General features: G+C 35.5%; 1 protein-coding gene across 4 annotated transcripts in view; it reads right to left on the reverse strand.

Moving 5' to 3' along the window:
- OSBPL8 (oxysterol binding protein like 8) overlaps window positions 1-15,148 on the reverse strand; it is a 187,813-nt gene that overhangs the window by 25,647 nt on the left and 147,018 nt on the right. For all 4 annotated transcript variants that reach the window (XM_029204668.1, XM_029204669.1, XM_029204671.1 and 1 more), the window contains 4 exons: window positions 12,749-12,830; window positions 12,355-12,453; window positions 10,800-10,896; window positions 1,422-1,520 (listed from right to left, as the gene is read on the reverse strand). In XM_029204668.1, the coding sequence (XP_029060501.1) occupies window positions 1,422-1,520; window positions 10,800-10,896; window positions 12,355-12,453; window positions 12,749-12,830 (377 nt within the window). The remainder of the gene's footprint in view (window positions 1-1,421; window positions 1,521-10,799; window positions 10,897-12,354; window positions 12,454-12,748; window positions 12,831-15,148) is intronic.

The raw sequence follows: 15,148 nt of genomic DNA on the forward strand, positions 1-15,148 counted from the left end.
CTTTTTCTGACTTATTTCACTTAGCATAATGCCCTCCAAGTTGGACTAAACTCTTAAGGCAGCCTTTAATATGCAAATGCACAATGTTAATTTTCAAGAGAGGAACAGACTATGCAATGCTTCTCATATTTATTTGGCTATGGAATTCTTATTTTATAAAATAATTTGAGACTAGTGATTTGGAGAACACATCTTAGAAAATACACGAAGGTAGAAAATAATCATTTCCTCATTCACAAGGGGTTATGATCTCTCCTTTTTTCCGTGCAATAAAAACACTGTTATGAAAAAAAAAATTTTCCCTGTTGCTATTTGGGTATGACATTAGGTATCTCTCTACATGAAATATCATTTTATTTATTCTAAATTATTTAAAATTTAAAAGTATATTTCTCATCAATTCATTTCATGATTTCAGATATTTCACTTCATGTCTATTTCAAGAACCACACATGAAGCTCAAAGAATTACCTAGCCTGAGGTCACAAGTGGGCAGTCCTGCACAGTGGATGGGAGTCAACAAGCCTAGAGTTTAGTCTCAGCATTCTTACTAACTAGTTGGTCTGGCTTTAGATAAGATTCTTAACCCTCCTGGTTTTTTCATCTGTGAAATGAGGTAATATTAAATAACTTCTATGTTTTCATGAATCAGTTCCTAAAATAGAGGATAATTACCCTAAAAAGTTATTTTTAAGAAATGGGTTGGAAAGAAGGGTAAAGATAATGACCAAGCTGAGTGTTTAAGATGATGCCATATAGCATAGCAGTGCAGATTGCAGAGCTGTGTGATCTCAGGCAAATTAACCTCTTTCTGCCTTATCTTCCTCGTTCATAAAACAGGGATAATATTACCTACTTTATAGGGCTGCTGGAATGATTAAATGAGTTTATAAATGTAAAGTGCACAGAATAGTTGGGTGCCTGGCCTGTTTTAAATGATAGTTATTATTTAATACTTTTATCTGTATACTAAATAATGGGGAAAAAGCATAATACATTAATTTTTAACAAACTGCCAAACAAGGATGAGAAAAAATTTTAAAGAACTTGTTACAATGAAAAGCAGTGCATTAAAATTTTAAAAAGGGGTGGTGGCGCAAGAAGATAAAAATCACTTTTGAGGATTTGGAAACAGCGGGCAGTTTCATCAAATTTTACAACTCGCAGACAAGGCAAATGAAATTCCATTATTATAAATCAGCCTCTTCCAAATAAAGTATGTGTCACAAAAAATCCACTGTGGTGAATTAATTCATCATAGAAATATTCAGATGATAACAGTGATCTCAAGTATCTGTAAACCAAGGACACTTTCAAACAAAAGGCTGACTCCATCAACCTCAAAACATAAATTACAGTCAAATACACTTACTTAAAAAGAAGTTTAAAAAAAACCTAACTCAAGTATAGAAAATATTTACCTTTACAATGAGCATATGGCATTGTCATTGCATAATCTTCGCCTCTATTCAAGAAAGTTAACCGTGCTTCTCCTTCTAATATTGCAGATAATGAGTTTCCTGAAATAAATATTGTTTTTAAGTTTCACAAAAATAATTCAGCCAATTCAAAACAAACAAAACATATTTAGGACACCTACCAGATATCTACAGTGGAATGTCTTAAAAATGTCTCAGTCTCAATGTGTCCAAACATATATGTGTTGACTTATACCCAAAACATATTCGATCCATGTTCCTATTCTTACAAAACGAGTACTTTTAAAAGGTACTCGTTATATGTTTGTTGTGTTATTTTACATGAGGCTCTTAAAAAAAATCTTAAACATGTAGAACATGCAGTAAAACACTATTTCACTGTATAGCTTAATATGCCCTTTTTTGAATAAAAACATTATTTCTTATCTGTAAGACACATTACTTCGTTAAGTCCCAAGCTTTAAGTACGTATAATTGATATAATAATACTATGGCTAATATAGAAAAAATTTAAAATATGCATAACCCACAAAAATGCAACTGATGATAAAATTTCATGGTATTCTAGCTTTTCATATATATATATATATTTCCCCCATTGAGAGCTTTATTGAAGTATAATTTACATACAGTAAGTGACCCATTTTAATGGTGCATTTTGATAGTCTTAGCAATTGTATCCAGTCACGTAACCTCCACCAGCACATTCCCTGCTCCTTGGCAGTCAATCTTTTCCTCCAGCCCAAGGAAACCACTGGTCTGGTTTCTATCACTATAGTTTGGCCTATTTTAGAATTTTGCATAGATGGCATCATAGAATATGTAGTTTATTGTGTCTGATTTCTTTCATTTAGCAAAATATTTTTCAGACTCATCCATGTTATTGTATCATCATTTCATGCCACTTTAACAATACTGAAAAATCTAATGTATGAACATAGTAGATCTCTCCATTTACTTGTCTTCTTTAATTTTCCTCAGCAATGCTTTGTAGTTTTCAGTGTACAGGTCTTATATACCTTTCATTAAATTTACTCTTAAATATTTTATTTTTAAGATACTATTGTAATCAGAGTTGTTTTTTAAATTCCATTCTGCAAGTGTACATTTCTAGTATATAGAAATACAATTGATTTTTGTATTTTGATCATGTATCCTACAACCTTACGAAATTCACTCATTAGTTCCAGTAGTATGGTGGTATATTTTAGAGGATTTTCTATATAGATCAGGTATGTATGTGGTTTAACTTCTTCCCTTCTAATCTGTATGCTTGTTCTTTAACTTGCCTACTGCATTGGCTAGGACTTCTAACAGAATTTCATACAGAAGTGGTGAGAGTGAATATGCTTGCCTTGTACCTGACCTTAAGTAAAAATTATTCTATTTTCAACATAAGAGTATTAAGTTGGCTATTTATTTTTCATAGATACCTTTAATCTAGTCCTAGTTTGTTGAGAGCTTTTATCATGAATGGATATTGAATTTTGTCAAATGCTTTTTCTGAATCTATTAAAATGATATGATTTTCCTTTATTCTATTAATATGAATTACACTGATTGTTTTTCAGGTGATATGCCAACATTTTTAGATATCCAATTATGTGTGTGTATTACTGTTTATATATATTGATTTGTTACTAATTTGTTAAGGATTTTTGCAGGTATATTCAAGAAAGATGTTGATCTACAGTTTTCTGATAATGTCTGGTTTGGGGATTAGTGCAATGCTGGCCTCATAAAATAGCTGAAAAGTGTTTCCTCCTCTTCTATCTTCTGTAAGAAGCTGTACAGAATTGGCATTATTTCTTCCTTAAATATTTACAAGAACTCAAAATATCTGGGCCTGGACCATAACTTTTTTATAATTCTTTTTTAAATTAATTAATTTATTTTTGGCTGCATTAGGTCTTCTTTGTTGTGTGTGGGCTTTCTCTAGTTGCAGTGAGCGGGGGCTACCCTTTGTTGCAGTGCGCTGGCTTCTCATTGCGGTGGCTTCTCTTGTTGCAGAGCACGGGCTCTAGGCGCGCGGGCTTCAATAGTTGTGGCTCGCGGGCTCTAGAGCACAGGCTCAGTAGTTGTGGTGCATGGGCTTAGTTGCTCCACGGCATGTGGGATCTTCCCAGACCAGGGCCCGAACCCGTGTCCCCTGCATTTGCAGGTGGATTCTTAACCACTGGGCCACCAGGGAAGCCCTGGACTATATCTTTGAAGGAAGATTTAAAATTACTAATTCAATTTCTTCCACTGATTTAAGGCTATTATAATTTTACATTTCTTCTTGGGTCGGTTTTGGTAATTTGTGTTTTTTAAGGGATTTGCCTGTTTCATCCAAGCTGTCAAATTTATTGTCATAAAATTATCCATAATATTTCCTTATCATCCTTTCAGTGTCTGTAGGATCCGTAGTGATTCTGCTCATTTTATTCCTGATTTGTATTCTTTATTTTGATCAGTCTAAAAGCAACTCTTGGGTTCCCTGATTTTCTCAATTGTCTGTCCACTTTCTACACTGATGTCTGCTCATTATTATTTCCTTTCTTCTACCTACCTGAAATTTGATTAGCTTTTTCTAACTTCATAGGGTAAAAAGTTAGATCACTGATTTGGTTCTTTCTTTTTTTCTATTTTAAAGTTATAAATCTCTCTCTAAGCACCCCTTTTGCTGTATCCTACAAATTTTGATATGCTGTATTTTCATATCATCTAGTCTTAAATATTTTCTAATTTCTCTTGTGATTTCTTCTTTGGCCCATGAATTATTTAGAAGTGTGTTATTTAATTTCTAAATATTTGGAGTTTACCTCGATATCTTGTTATTTATTTCTAATTCTATTTCATAAAGGTCGCAGAACATATTCTGTATGATTTCCATCTTTTGAAATTTATGGAGACTTGTTTTATGGTCAAACATGTGATCTATACCAGTGAAAAACCATATGTGTACTTGAACACAATGTGTATTCTGTAACTGTTGCCTGTAATGTTCTAGAAATATCAATTAAGGTAAGGTGTTGATAGTGTTTTTCAGGTCTATATGTCTTTGCTTATATTTCATCTAGTTGTCTTATCATCTGCTGAGGAGACAGTGTTAATCTAAATATGATTTTGGAATTGCCTATTTCCCCCCCTAATTCTGTTTTTGCTTCATGTATTTTGAGGTTCTATGATTTGATATACATTTGTGATTATTATGCTTTCCTGATGTACTAAACCTTTTATCATTATGAAATACTCCTTTTTTTATCTCTTTAAAACTTTTTGTCTTAAAAGTTTATTAATATAGCCACTCAATCATACTTGAACTTAATGTTCACATAGTTTAGCTTTTAATTTTTTCTATCCATATACTTTCAACCTATTTGTGTCTTTACACTTAAAGTGGATCTATCCTTGCTGTTTTATTCAATCTGTCTTTAAACTGGATTATTTTGACCATTAACACTGATATAATTACGATGGGTTTTTTATCTGCCATGTTACTGTGTATTTTCTATTGTTCCTCTCTGATTTTTATTCCTTGATCAAGCTTTCCTGCTACTTTAAAAAATAATTTGAATTTTTTTTTTAGAATTTCATTTCAGTAATCTTATTGGCTTTTTACTTATGCTTGTCATTATTGTGTGGATGTGTGTATGCTCATGTGCACACGCACATGCTCTAAAATAGCGTTTCTCAACAGTGGCGCTACTGCTATTTTGGGCTGGATAATTCTTTGTTGTGGTGGGTTGTCCTGTGCATTGTAGGATATTTAGCAGCATCCCTGGCCTCAAACTACTGGATATACCAATTGGAAAACCAAAATATCTCTGGCCATTGCCAAATGTCTCCTGGGCCCCAAAGTTGAGGACCAGTGCTTTAGGGATTACAAATATTTATCTTTAAAATTTCACACGCCACTTACAATTAAATTAACCACTTTTATAAAATGTAGAAACTTTGCAATCTGTATGTCCACTCTCCTTTAAGCCTTTATGCTATAGTTATATCTGCATATGCTATAAAATTCACAAGGCAATGTTAACATTCTTTGTTTTGAACAGTAATATATATTATAAACAAATTGAGAAGAAAAAGTAAGAAAAAATGTCTTTTGGATTTACTAGATACTTATCATTTCTTACAATCTTCTGTCCATTCTGAGGATCTGGGTTTTTATCTAGTATCATTTACCTTTAGCTTGAAGAACTTTATTTAGCTTTTCTTGTAGTATGACTCTTCTGGCAACAAATTCTTTTAGTTTTATTTTATCTGAAAATGACTTTATTCTTGAAGAATATTTTCTTTCAACACTATAGAGATGTTCCATTTCCCTGAGTTCTTCACAGATTCTAATAAGAAGTTGGCCATTACAGAATCATTATTTCCCTGAATGCATTATATTGCTTTTCTCTTTTTGTTTTCAAGATTTGTCCTTGATCTTTGGCTTTAAATAGTTTGAGTACATTGTGTCTTGGCTTAGCCATGTTTTTTTTTTTTTTCTCTAACCACTAGACTGTCAGGAAATTCCCTGTATTGCCTTCTCTAGGACATTGATGGATTCCCACTCCACCAGTTTTCTAGAACTCGAAGTTAAAGAAGTGGGAGTTGGGAACTTCTCTGGTGGTCCAGTGGTTAAGACTGCACTTCCACTACAGGGGGCATGGGCTCGATCCCTGGTTGGGGAACCAAGATCCTGCATGCATTGGTTTAGCCATCTTAATGTTTATTCTGCTTGGTATGCTTTGAGCATCTTGAATGTGTAAATTTATACCTTTTGTTATATTTGGAAAACTTTTGTATCAACTCATTTTTTTTAACATCTTTATTGGAGTATAATTGCTTTACAATGGTGTGTTAGTGCCTGCTTTATAACAAAGTGAATCAGCTATACATATACATATATCCCCATATCTCCTCCCTGTTGCATCTCCTTCCCACCCTCCCTATCCCACCCCTCTAGGTGGTCAAAAAGTATCGAGCTGGTCTCCCTGTGCTATGTGGCTGCTTCCCACTAGCTATCTATTTTACGTTTGGTAGTGTATATATGTCCATGCCATTCTCTCACTTCATCCCATCTTACCCTTCCCCCTCCCCATGTCCTCAAGTCCATTCTCTACGTCTGCGTCTTTATTCCTGTTCTGCCCCTAGTTTCTTCAGAACCATTTTTTTTTTTTTAGATTCCATATATATGTGTTAGCATGTGGTATTTGTTTTTCTCTTTCTGACTTACTTCACTCTGTATGACATACTCTAGGTCCATCCACCTCATTACAAATAACTCAGTTTCGTTTCTTTTTATGGTTGAGTAATATTCCACTGTATATATGTGCCACATCTTCTATATCCATTCATCTGTCAATGGACGCTTAGGTTGCTTCCATGTCCTGGCTATTGTGAATAGAGCTGCAATGAACATTGTGGTACATGACTCTTTTTTTTTTTTTTTTTTTTTTACATGACTCTTTTTGAATTACGGTTTTCTCAGGGTATATGCCCAGTAGTGGGATTGCTGGGTTGTAAGGTAGTTCTATTTTTAGTTTTTTAAGGAACCACCACACTGTTCTCCATAGTGGTTGTATCAATTTACATTCCCACCAACAGTGCAAGAGGGTTCCCTTTCTTCACACCCTCTCCAGCATTTATTGTTTGTAGATTTTTTGATGAAGGCCATTCTGACTGGTGTGAGGTGATACCTCATTGTAGTTTTGATTTGCATTTCTCTAATGATTAGTGATGTTGAGCATCATCAATTCATTATTTTCCTGTTCCATTTTCTCTCCCCTTCTGGCACTCCAGTAACACATATGTTAGACCACGTGATATTATATAACAGATATCTGAGGCTCTGTTCATTTTTTAATATAATTTTTCTCTGTGCTTTCCACATTGGATTTCTATTTATCTATTTACAAGTTCACTTATTTTCTTCTCTATCATCTCCACTCTGCTGTAAAGTTCACTCTATGAATTTTTAATTTAAAATACTGAATTCTTCAGTTCTAGAATTTCTATTTAATTTTTGAAATATATCTATTTCTACTTTTCTTCTAAGCTGTACAATTTTTTCATTCACTGTGACCATATTTTCTTTTACTTATTTAAGGGCACTTATTTTAGCCACTTAAAAATCCTTGTGTGCTACTTCCAACAGTATATCCTGGGGTTTGTCTCAGTTGATTTTCTTTTCCTTTGAGAGTATGTTCCATTTTCCTGGGTCTTTAAGTTAGGCAATTTTGTATTCGATTCTGGACATTATAAATGTTGAGTTGTAGAGACTCTGAATTCTATTATTTTTCTCCAATGAAAGTTGTTCTTTTGTCTTAGTATGCAATTATTCGGTTGGACTCAAATTACGAACTTTGGTTTTTTTTTGGGTGGCAGTTTTGTTCTGGATTTAGCCAGAGAGGTAGGCAGAGAGAATTCAGGATCCCCTCTCTGGCTCTTTTACTTTTCAGGTTCCTGTTCTCTGTCCAGTGGCCACAGTTTCTCCAAATTTAGTGTTTGGTTCCCCAGGTCAGAAAGGCTGCAATGTTTCCACCAGTTTACCCTGCTAACTGTACCTGACCTGAGGCTGAAAGTCACGGAAATGAGGATTCATTCTGTATAATTTCTGTTGTATGACTGTGGACTTTCCACTAAATTGGCCTGCAATTGCTCTTGAATGTTTTCACGTATTAATAGCTGCTTTCTGTACTAGGGCCAGATGTCCAGAGGAGAAGGACTGGTCTAGTAGGACCTTATTCAGACACTGTTGTTCACATACATTCTTAACACAGTAAAACCACATAGATTTTTGTATCCAACTTTATACATGTATTGGTATACCATAAAATCATTTCTCTCTTATTATATAGTATTCATAACCATACTATATCTTAAAATAACTGAATGTTCTCTTATTTTAAAGGAAATACTTGCTGTTTGTGGGAAAGTTGAAAAATCCAACGATAATTACCCATAATTCCATCATTCAGGTTAATCATGAAATCTTGATATAATTCCTTGCATCTTTTTTTCCCATATATATGAATGTATACATGTTTTAAAGCAGAGTTGACTCAGAGCATATATGTACTCTGCTTTTCACTTAACATTATATCATAAGCCATTTCAGATTTTACTGCACATTAGAATTACCTGAGGAGATTGTAAAAATGTATATTCTTGGGCTTCCCTGGTGGCACAGTGGTTAAGAATCTGCCTGCCAATACAGGGGGCAGGGGTTCAAGCCCTGGTCTGGGAAGATCCCACATACCGCAGAGCAACTAAGCCCATGCACCACAACTACTGAGCCTGCGCTCTGGAGCCTACGAGCCATAACTACTGAGCCCATGTGCTGCAACTACTGAAGCCCGTGTGCCCAGAGTCCGTGCTATGCAACAAGAGAGGCCACCACAGTGAGAAGCCCACGCGTCACAACAAAGAGTAGCCCCCGCTCGCCAAACTAGAGAAAAGCCCCGCGCACAGCAACAAAGACCCAACGCAGCCAAAAATAAAATAAATAATATAAATAAATTTATATTAAAAAAGAATATACTTGAGCCCAGTGATTTTGATTTGGTAAGTCAAGATTGGGATTCAGGACTCCAAAATTTTAACTGATACTCTGATTATGAAATTGATGGTTTATGCATACCATTTGAAAAATAAGAGCAGTTCTCCCAAATGATGATAAATTATTCAACCCATAGCAAAGTGACTAAGTACCTATATTTTATCTGCTCTGCAGAATATCAGAAAGCCATTTAAAAATGAATGGTTCTTAGGGCAAAGACTAGTGGTACAAGAAAAAACAGATCCATAGATCCAAGAAGATAGCCCTTGAAATAGAAAATAATGGCATTAAAAACCAGTGATAAATAAACCAAATACTGAGAAAATTTATTGGCTTTTGGGAAGAGAAAGTTGTGATCTTGCTTCACTTCATACACACTATAAAAAGAAATAAATTTCAGGCAAACTAAAGAGCAGTGAAAGCATAAAAATATGAGAACATGTGAGCGAATTATTATATAAGCTGAAGAGAGAAAGGGTTTTCTAATTGTGACACCAAAAGCAAAAACCAGCAAAGGAAAAACTGATAATTTAGTACATCAAAATGTCAAGAGAGGGCTTCCCTGGTGGCGCAGTGGTTGAGAGTCCGCCTGCTGATGTAGGGGACGCGGGTTCGTGCCCCGGTCCGGAAGGATCCCACGTGCCGCGGAGTGGCTGGGCCCGTGGGCCGTGGCCGCTGAGCCTGCGCGTCCGGAGCCTGTGCTCCGCAGCGGGAGAGGCCACAGCGGTGAGAGGCCCGCGTACCGCAAAAAAAAAAAGAAAAAAAAAAAGAAAAAAAAAAAGTCAAGAGACTACTTGTTAAGAGGAATATACTCTACCCAGATGTCATTAAATTTAACTTAATTTAGATTCAAGAAAATGAACTAATTCCTAAAACAATACAAACTATCAAACTCTCCTAGCAAGAAGTTTCTATATGGGCAAGTCAATAACCAAAGAAGAAATGAGGAAGTTACCAAAAAATTGTCCCTACAAAGTTTGAATTTAGTAAATTCTTTCAAATTATAAAGGAACAGATAGTTCTGATATACACACTGTATGTACTATAACATAGAAAAAAGAAGGCCAGCTGCTGAAGTAATTGCAGAAAGTGAGCTATGTACCTGATATTCAATAAAAATTCTACAAGGGTAGAACACATATTCACTAAAGCCATTTAAACTATAGTCAGGGTAGGGGCATGGAGGGATGGAGGGTTCAGTGGGGAGGGAATAACCCAAATATACGTAACCTTCAGAAGAAAATCATCACCCTCTGAAACAAGCAAAATATAAAACTAGGCAAAAAAATCAAAACCAAAACCCAAACAAAGCAAGCATCAAGGGATGATTTGTTTGTTTGAATTGTCACAGATTTTAGATTAAGGTTTCCTACTGTACATATTTATTTTCCCTTATACTTAGAAAAGTTTTTGTTAGTATGTTACTTGATCCAAGGTTAAATATCATTACTGACTGACCCTGGACTAAGTATTCTAACTGTATTTAGATGCTTTCTCCTGTTTTTAAAGACTAAAACAAAACAAAACATTATGGCCTAAAATGGTTAGCTGTAGTGGGCAATCATTATTCTGTCTTTTGATAAGTGGTACTTGTGGTAAATTTACACGTACGTGATGAACACTTACATAACATGAGTCATATCTCTATTTATGAATGAGCAAAGAAAAACAACAGAAAAAGAAAGGTCATTACCCAAGTAAAAATGGTAAAATGACATATAAATTCCTGGCTGAAAACAGCCCAAGACATTGTCTGTATAAAAGCTCAGCAGGAAATACTACCTTCCAGAAAAGCATATAGATTGAGACACGGGTAAACTCACCATAGAACTTGGACTTAGCCAGGATACTACCACTAAGGCAAAATCCATCTTTTCGGTTACTAACATAAAAGGCAGATATTGGTGGATGATGGGACACCTATTGAATACAGGAAAAATACATTAAAATATAATAATATAAGCATATTATTGTGATATTATCAAAAGTTCAAGTCTTAAAAGCATACTCTAATAATGAATTAAAAGAAACATTTGGTAAGTAGTAAAATTAAATATTGATGATTATAGTAACCAATCTCCAAGATGTATCTGAAGGAAACCCACCTCCTGGTATTCACACCGTTAAGGTGAGCTTCTCTTACACTGTACCAAAGTTAGTTTGTGTGGAAGTAATAGTATATCACTTCTGAAATTAGGTTATAATGCAGCATGTACCTTGGTGTGTGTGTGTCTCTCTCTCGAAGATCATTAGCTCTGAAAGGCCAGCTTCCATGTTATGAACAACTCTATGGAGAGGCCCATGTGACAAGGAACTGAGTACTCTTGTCAAAAGCCATGTGATGAGCTTGGAAGCAGAATCCTCCAGCCCAGGTAAGCCTTCAGATGATTGCAAAGCTGGCTGATATCTTGACCTCAACCCTCAGGAGAGATCCCGAGCCAGACCACCCAGCTAAACAGTTCTCAGATTCCTGAACATCACTGCATGAGATAATAAATGTTTTTTGTCTTAAGCCGTTAAGTTTTGAATTTGTTATACAGCAATGAATAACTAATACAGTGGCTATTCTTCATGTAGATTACTGAATAGACTGTAGGAAACTAACAAAAGCTTTAACAAATATTTTAATAATTAATATTGCAAAATGTACATATCATGTTTTTTGAAATGAGACAAAACTAAAATCAAACGCTTCTCAAGCTTCTTAACTTAGTGAAGAATTATAGTGAACTAAAATACAAGACAGTATAATCATTAATTAAAAAAAATTAATACAGATAAGTGGTTTCAATCTGAGGAGTATATCAAAATCTCTTGGGAAGAGGAAGGTTTTTCAAATAACACAGTCTTCTCATCCTCCTTACATTCTGTATATGAAAGGTAAGCAGGTCAGGATTTGTTTAGATGAAGAATAGCTGGGAAGATATAATAGGGTGGGAGAATTAAATTTAAAAATAATGAGGCAAAAAGTGCAATATCAGATTATCTAATTGTGAATCTGTGGAGGGCTTAAAAAGGCATGTAATTTGAGATAAATTTAGAAAGATATGGAGGACCCTGAATGTCAGAGAAATGGGTGTAAATTTGATTTAGGAACTGGGGAACCACTGAAGTATTTGGTCCAATAAAAGGAGGGGGGGCAGAGCAATAAAAATAAAGATTTATTTTTTATCGTAGGATTCCATGACTGTAAGAGAGTATGTAGCTTAAGAGTATGGTATTTAGTAGTAGTCAGTACCAAGAGGTTAAAATCTTACCAAATGTTCGCTAGTAAGAAAGGTTATAATCAACAGTGAGTTTACTGAGTTAACATTTTCTATAAAAAAATCTGAATAACTTCCAAATCAGTTTTATTTCTATAACATGGATTTCTAATACCTGTTCAGCAATATAAAAAGTTTTGCTGTTTGTTCTGGGATGAATCCACAAACATCGGAAAGTCTCACCAAGTATAGGATTATAAGGTTTCTTCAGTCCCTAGTAAAAAACATACAAGTTTCAAATTATAAATATGGAAGATTCAAAGTACTAACTTAAACCAGTCAAGATAGGCTTAACTGTATCATCTGGGAACTATCCTTATAAAATTTTCCAGTAGTGACATGAAATAAAATTAAATGACTTCAATCATAATACAGGTCTAAATAACCAAGTATTTTGCAATTCTGCTAACTGAAAGAGGCCCTGCAATGCAATTATTAATAAATAATCTAAAGATAACATAAAGAATAAAGAACACATATAAGGCTATAGAAAGTAAAACAAACATTACCTTTGGCTTTTTATAGAATCCTGACAAATACCATTTTACTACTTTCTTCAAACGGAAATAAGGATTTTCTTCAAGAGCAGCCCTAAAAAATAAAATGATATATGCAAAAATTTTACAGAACATATCACAAATTCTCCCTCATATTAATCAAGTCAACAATTGAATATGAGATATGACTGGAAAGCATAATTCATTTTCAAAATAGATGGCAAAAACAACCATATAAATCAGTTTGCAAGAATCACTTTTCATAATCTGGTTACTTTTCTGCCCATTTTTAACCCCATCTTTAGTCTTCAACCTCCCCTATGTGCTACCAACTGATTTTCCAGAGTGAACTAACTGTACAAATATAACAGATAATCAAAGAATAATTTTCATTTTAAAACAGGCATTTTCAAAAGCCATGACTCACCTGTCCCCTTGCCCTTCTACTAATTCTATGAACATTGCAAAACAATGATTGTGTTTTTCAGGTGAATTCTGAGTTTGTATATATATATGTATATATGGCAATTTATTTATATTACTCCCTTCAAGCATGTCTGAAGGTCCAATGTGGTGATTTTTGAAGATGAAGTGTGAGGTGGAAGAGGCTAGGCCTAGGCTCGCCGACAACTGTGCCAAGTTGAAAATACTGAACTTTTCGGGAGTTAACATCCCTCTGATTGCTCTCTTCTTTTCTTGGTTTAAATTCTCTTACTACACAATTTATTTACAGCTTTACATGTATGTAGAATGCACAGTTCAAAACTCAAAGCAATATAAAGAAGTACACAGTCTTGCTATTGCCCCATCTCTCCATACTCTTCCTACTTAACCTCCCATAGGCAACTTTTTTTAGCTGCTTCTTTTTTTTTTTTTGGCTGCACCACGTGGCATATGGGATCTTAATGCCCCGACCAGGAATCAACCAGGGATCTAACCCGCGCCCCCTGCAGTGGAAGCACAGAGTATTAACCACTGGACTGCCAGGGAAGTCCCTAGTTGCTTCTTTTTATATAGTTTTCTTGAAGTATAAAGAAGCAAATATAAATATGTAGTCTTTTTTTTCTTTGGCTGTGTTGGGTCTTCATTGTGGTGCGTGGGCTTCTCAGTGTGATGGCTTCTCTTGTTGCGGAGCATGGGCTTTAAGCACACGGACTTCAGTAGCTGCAGCATGGGGGCTCAGGAGTTGTGGCTCGTGGGCTCTCGAGCGCAGGCTCAGTAGTTGTGGCTCACAGGCTTAGTCGCTCTGCAGCATGTGGGATCTTCCTGGACCAGGGATCGAACCCGTATCCTCTGCACTGGCAGGAGGATTCTTAACCACTGTGCCACCAGGGAAGTCCCAAATATGTAGTCTTTTTCTTAAAAAAAAGGAGGAACAAACTAAATGCATTCTTCCGTATCTTGCTTTTTTTACACACACACACACACACACACACACACACACACACACACACACACAAACACACACACACACACTCCTGAAGATCCCTCCAAATCAGTTTATAGAGTTCTTCCTTAGTGTGGATGTACCATACATTACTTAACCAGTCAACTGTGGCTGGACACTTGAGTTATCTAACCTTTTGCTGTTCCAAATCCTGCTGCAACAATTTTGTATATATGTCATTTTGTACATGTGGAGTTGTATCTGTAGGAGATATTCCCAGAAGCAGGATTACTGGATCAAAGGATTGAATACATTTATAATTTTGGTAGATACTGCCAGATGCCTTTCTAATGCACTGTGCTAATTTGTATGACCCAACAGCAGTCTATGAGTGCCACACAACCTTGGCAACAGTGTGTGTTGCCAGAAGGGCAACCTTTTAATTTGGGAAAATGGTCATCTCTCAAGATCTTACTGTGATTCATAGGAACCTACCTCATATTCTGAGGGAAATACATTTCTAGATAGATAAAAGGAAGCAGAACTGGGGTATAAAAGCATCTAGATTTTTGGTCAAAGTGATGGATGGAAAATAGATCTTATTATGGTTTGAATTTGCACTTTTCTTATTTTAAGTGAAGTTTACATGTTTAAGGACTATTTTTTTTTTTTTTTTGCTGTACGCGGTCCTCTCACTGCTGTGGCCTCTCCCATTGCGGAGCACAGGCTCCGGACGCGCAGGCTCAGCGGCCATGGCTCACAGGCCCAGCTGCTCCGCGGCATGTGGGATCTTCCCAGACCGGGGCACGAACCTGTGTCCCCTGCATCGGCAGGGGTACTCTCAACCACTGCGCCACCAGGGAAGCCCTTAAGGACTATTTTTATTACTTCATTTTTAAACTGCTTGGTCATTTCCTCCACTTCTTTTTCTATTAGGTTATTGATCATTTTCATTCACTAAGAATTTCTTTTCATAGAATTTCTTTTCATTCACTAAAATAAAAAGAGCCCTTTTTATTTTAGGG

Source organism: Monodon monoceros, unplaced genomic scaffold (genome assembly GCF_005190385.1).
Source record: "Monodon monoceros isolate NGI ecotype Baffin Bay Population unplaced genomic scaffold, NGI_Narwhal_1 Super_Scaffold_6, whole genome shotgun sequence".
Classification (NCBI taxonomy): domain Eukaryota; kingdom Metazoa; phylum Chordata; class Mammalia; order Artiodactyla; family Monodontidae; genus Monodon; species Monodon monoceros.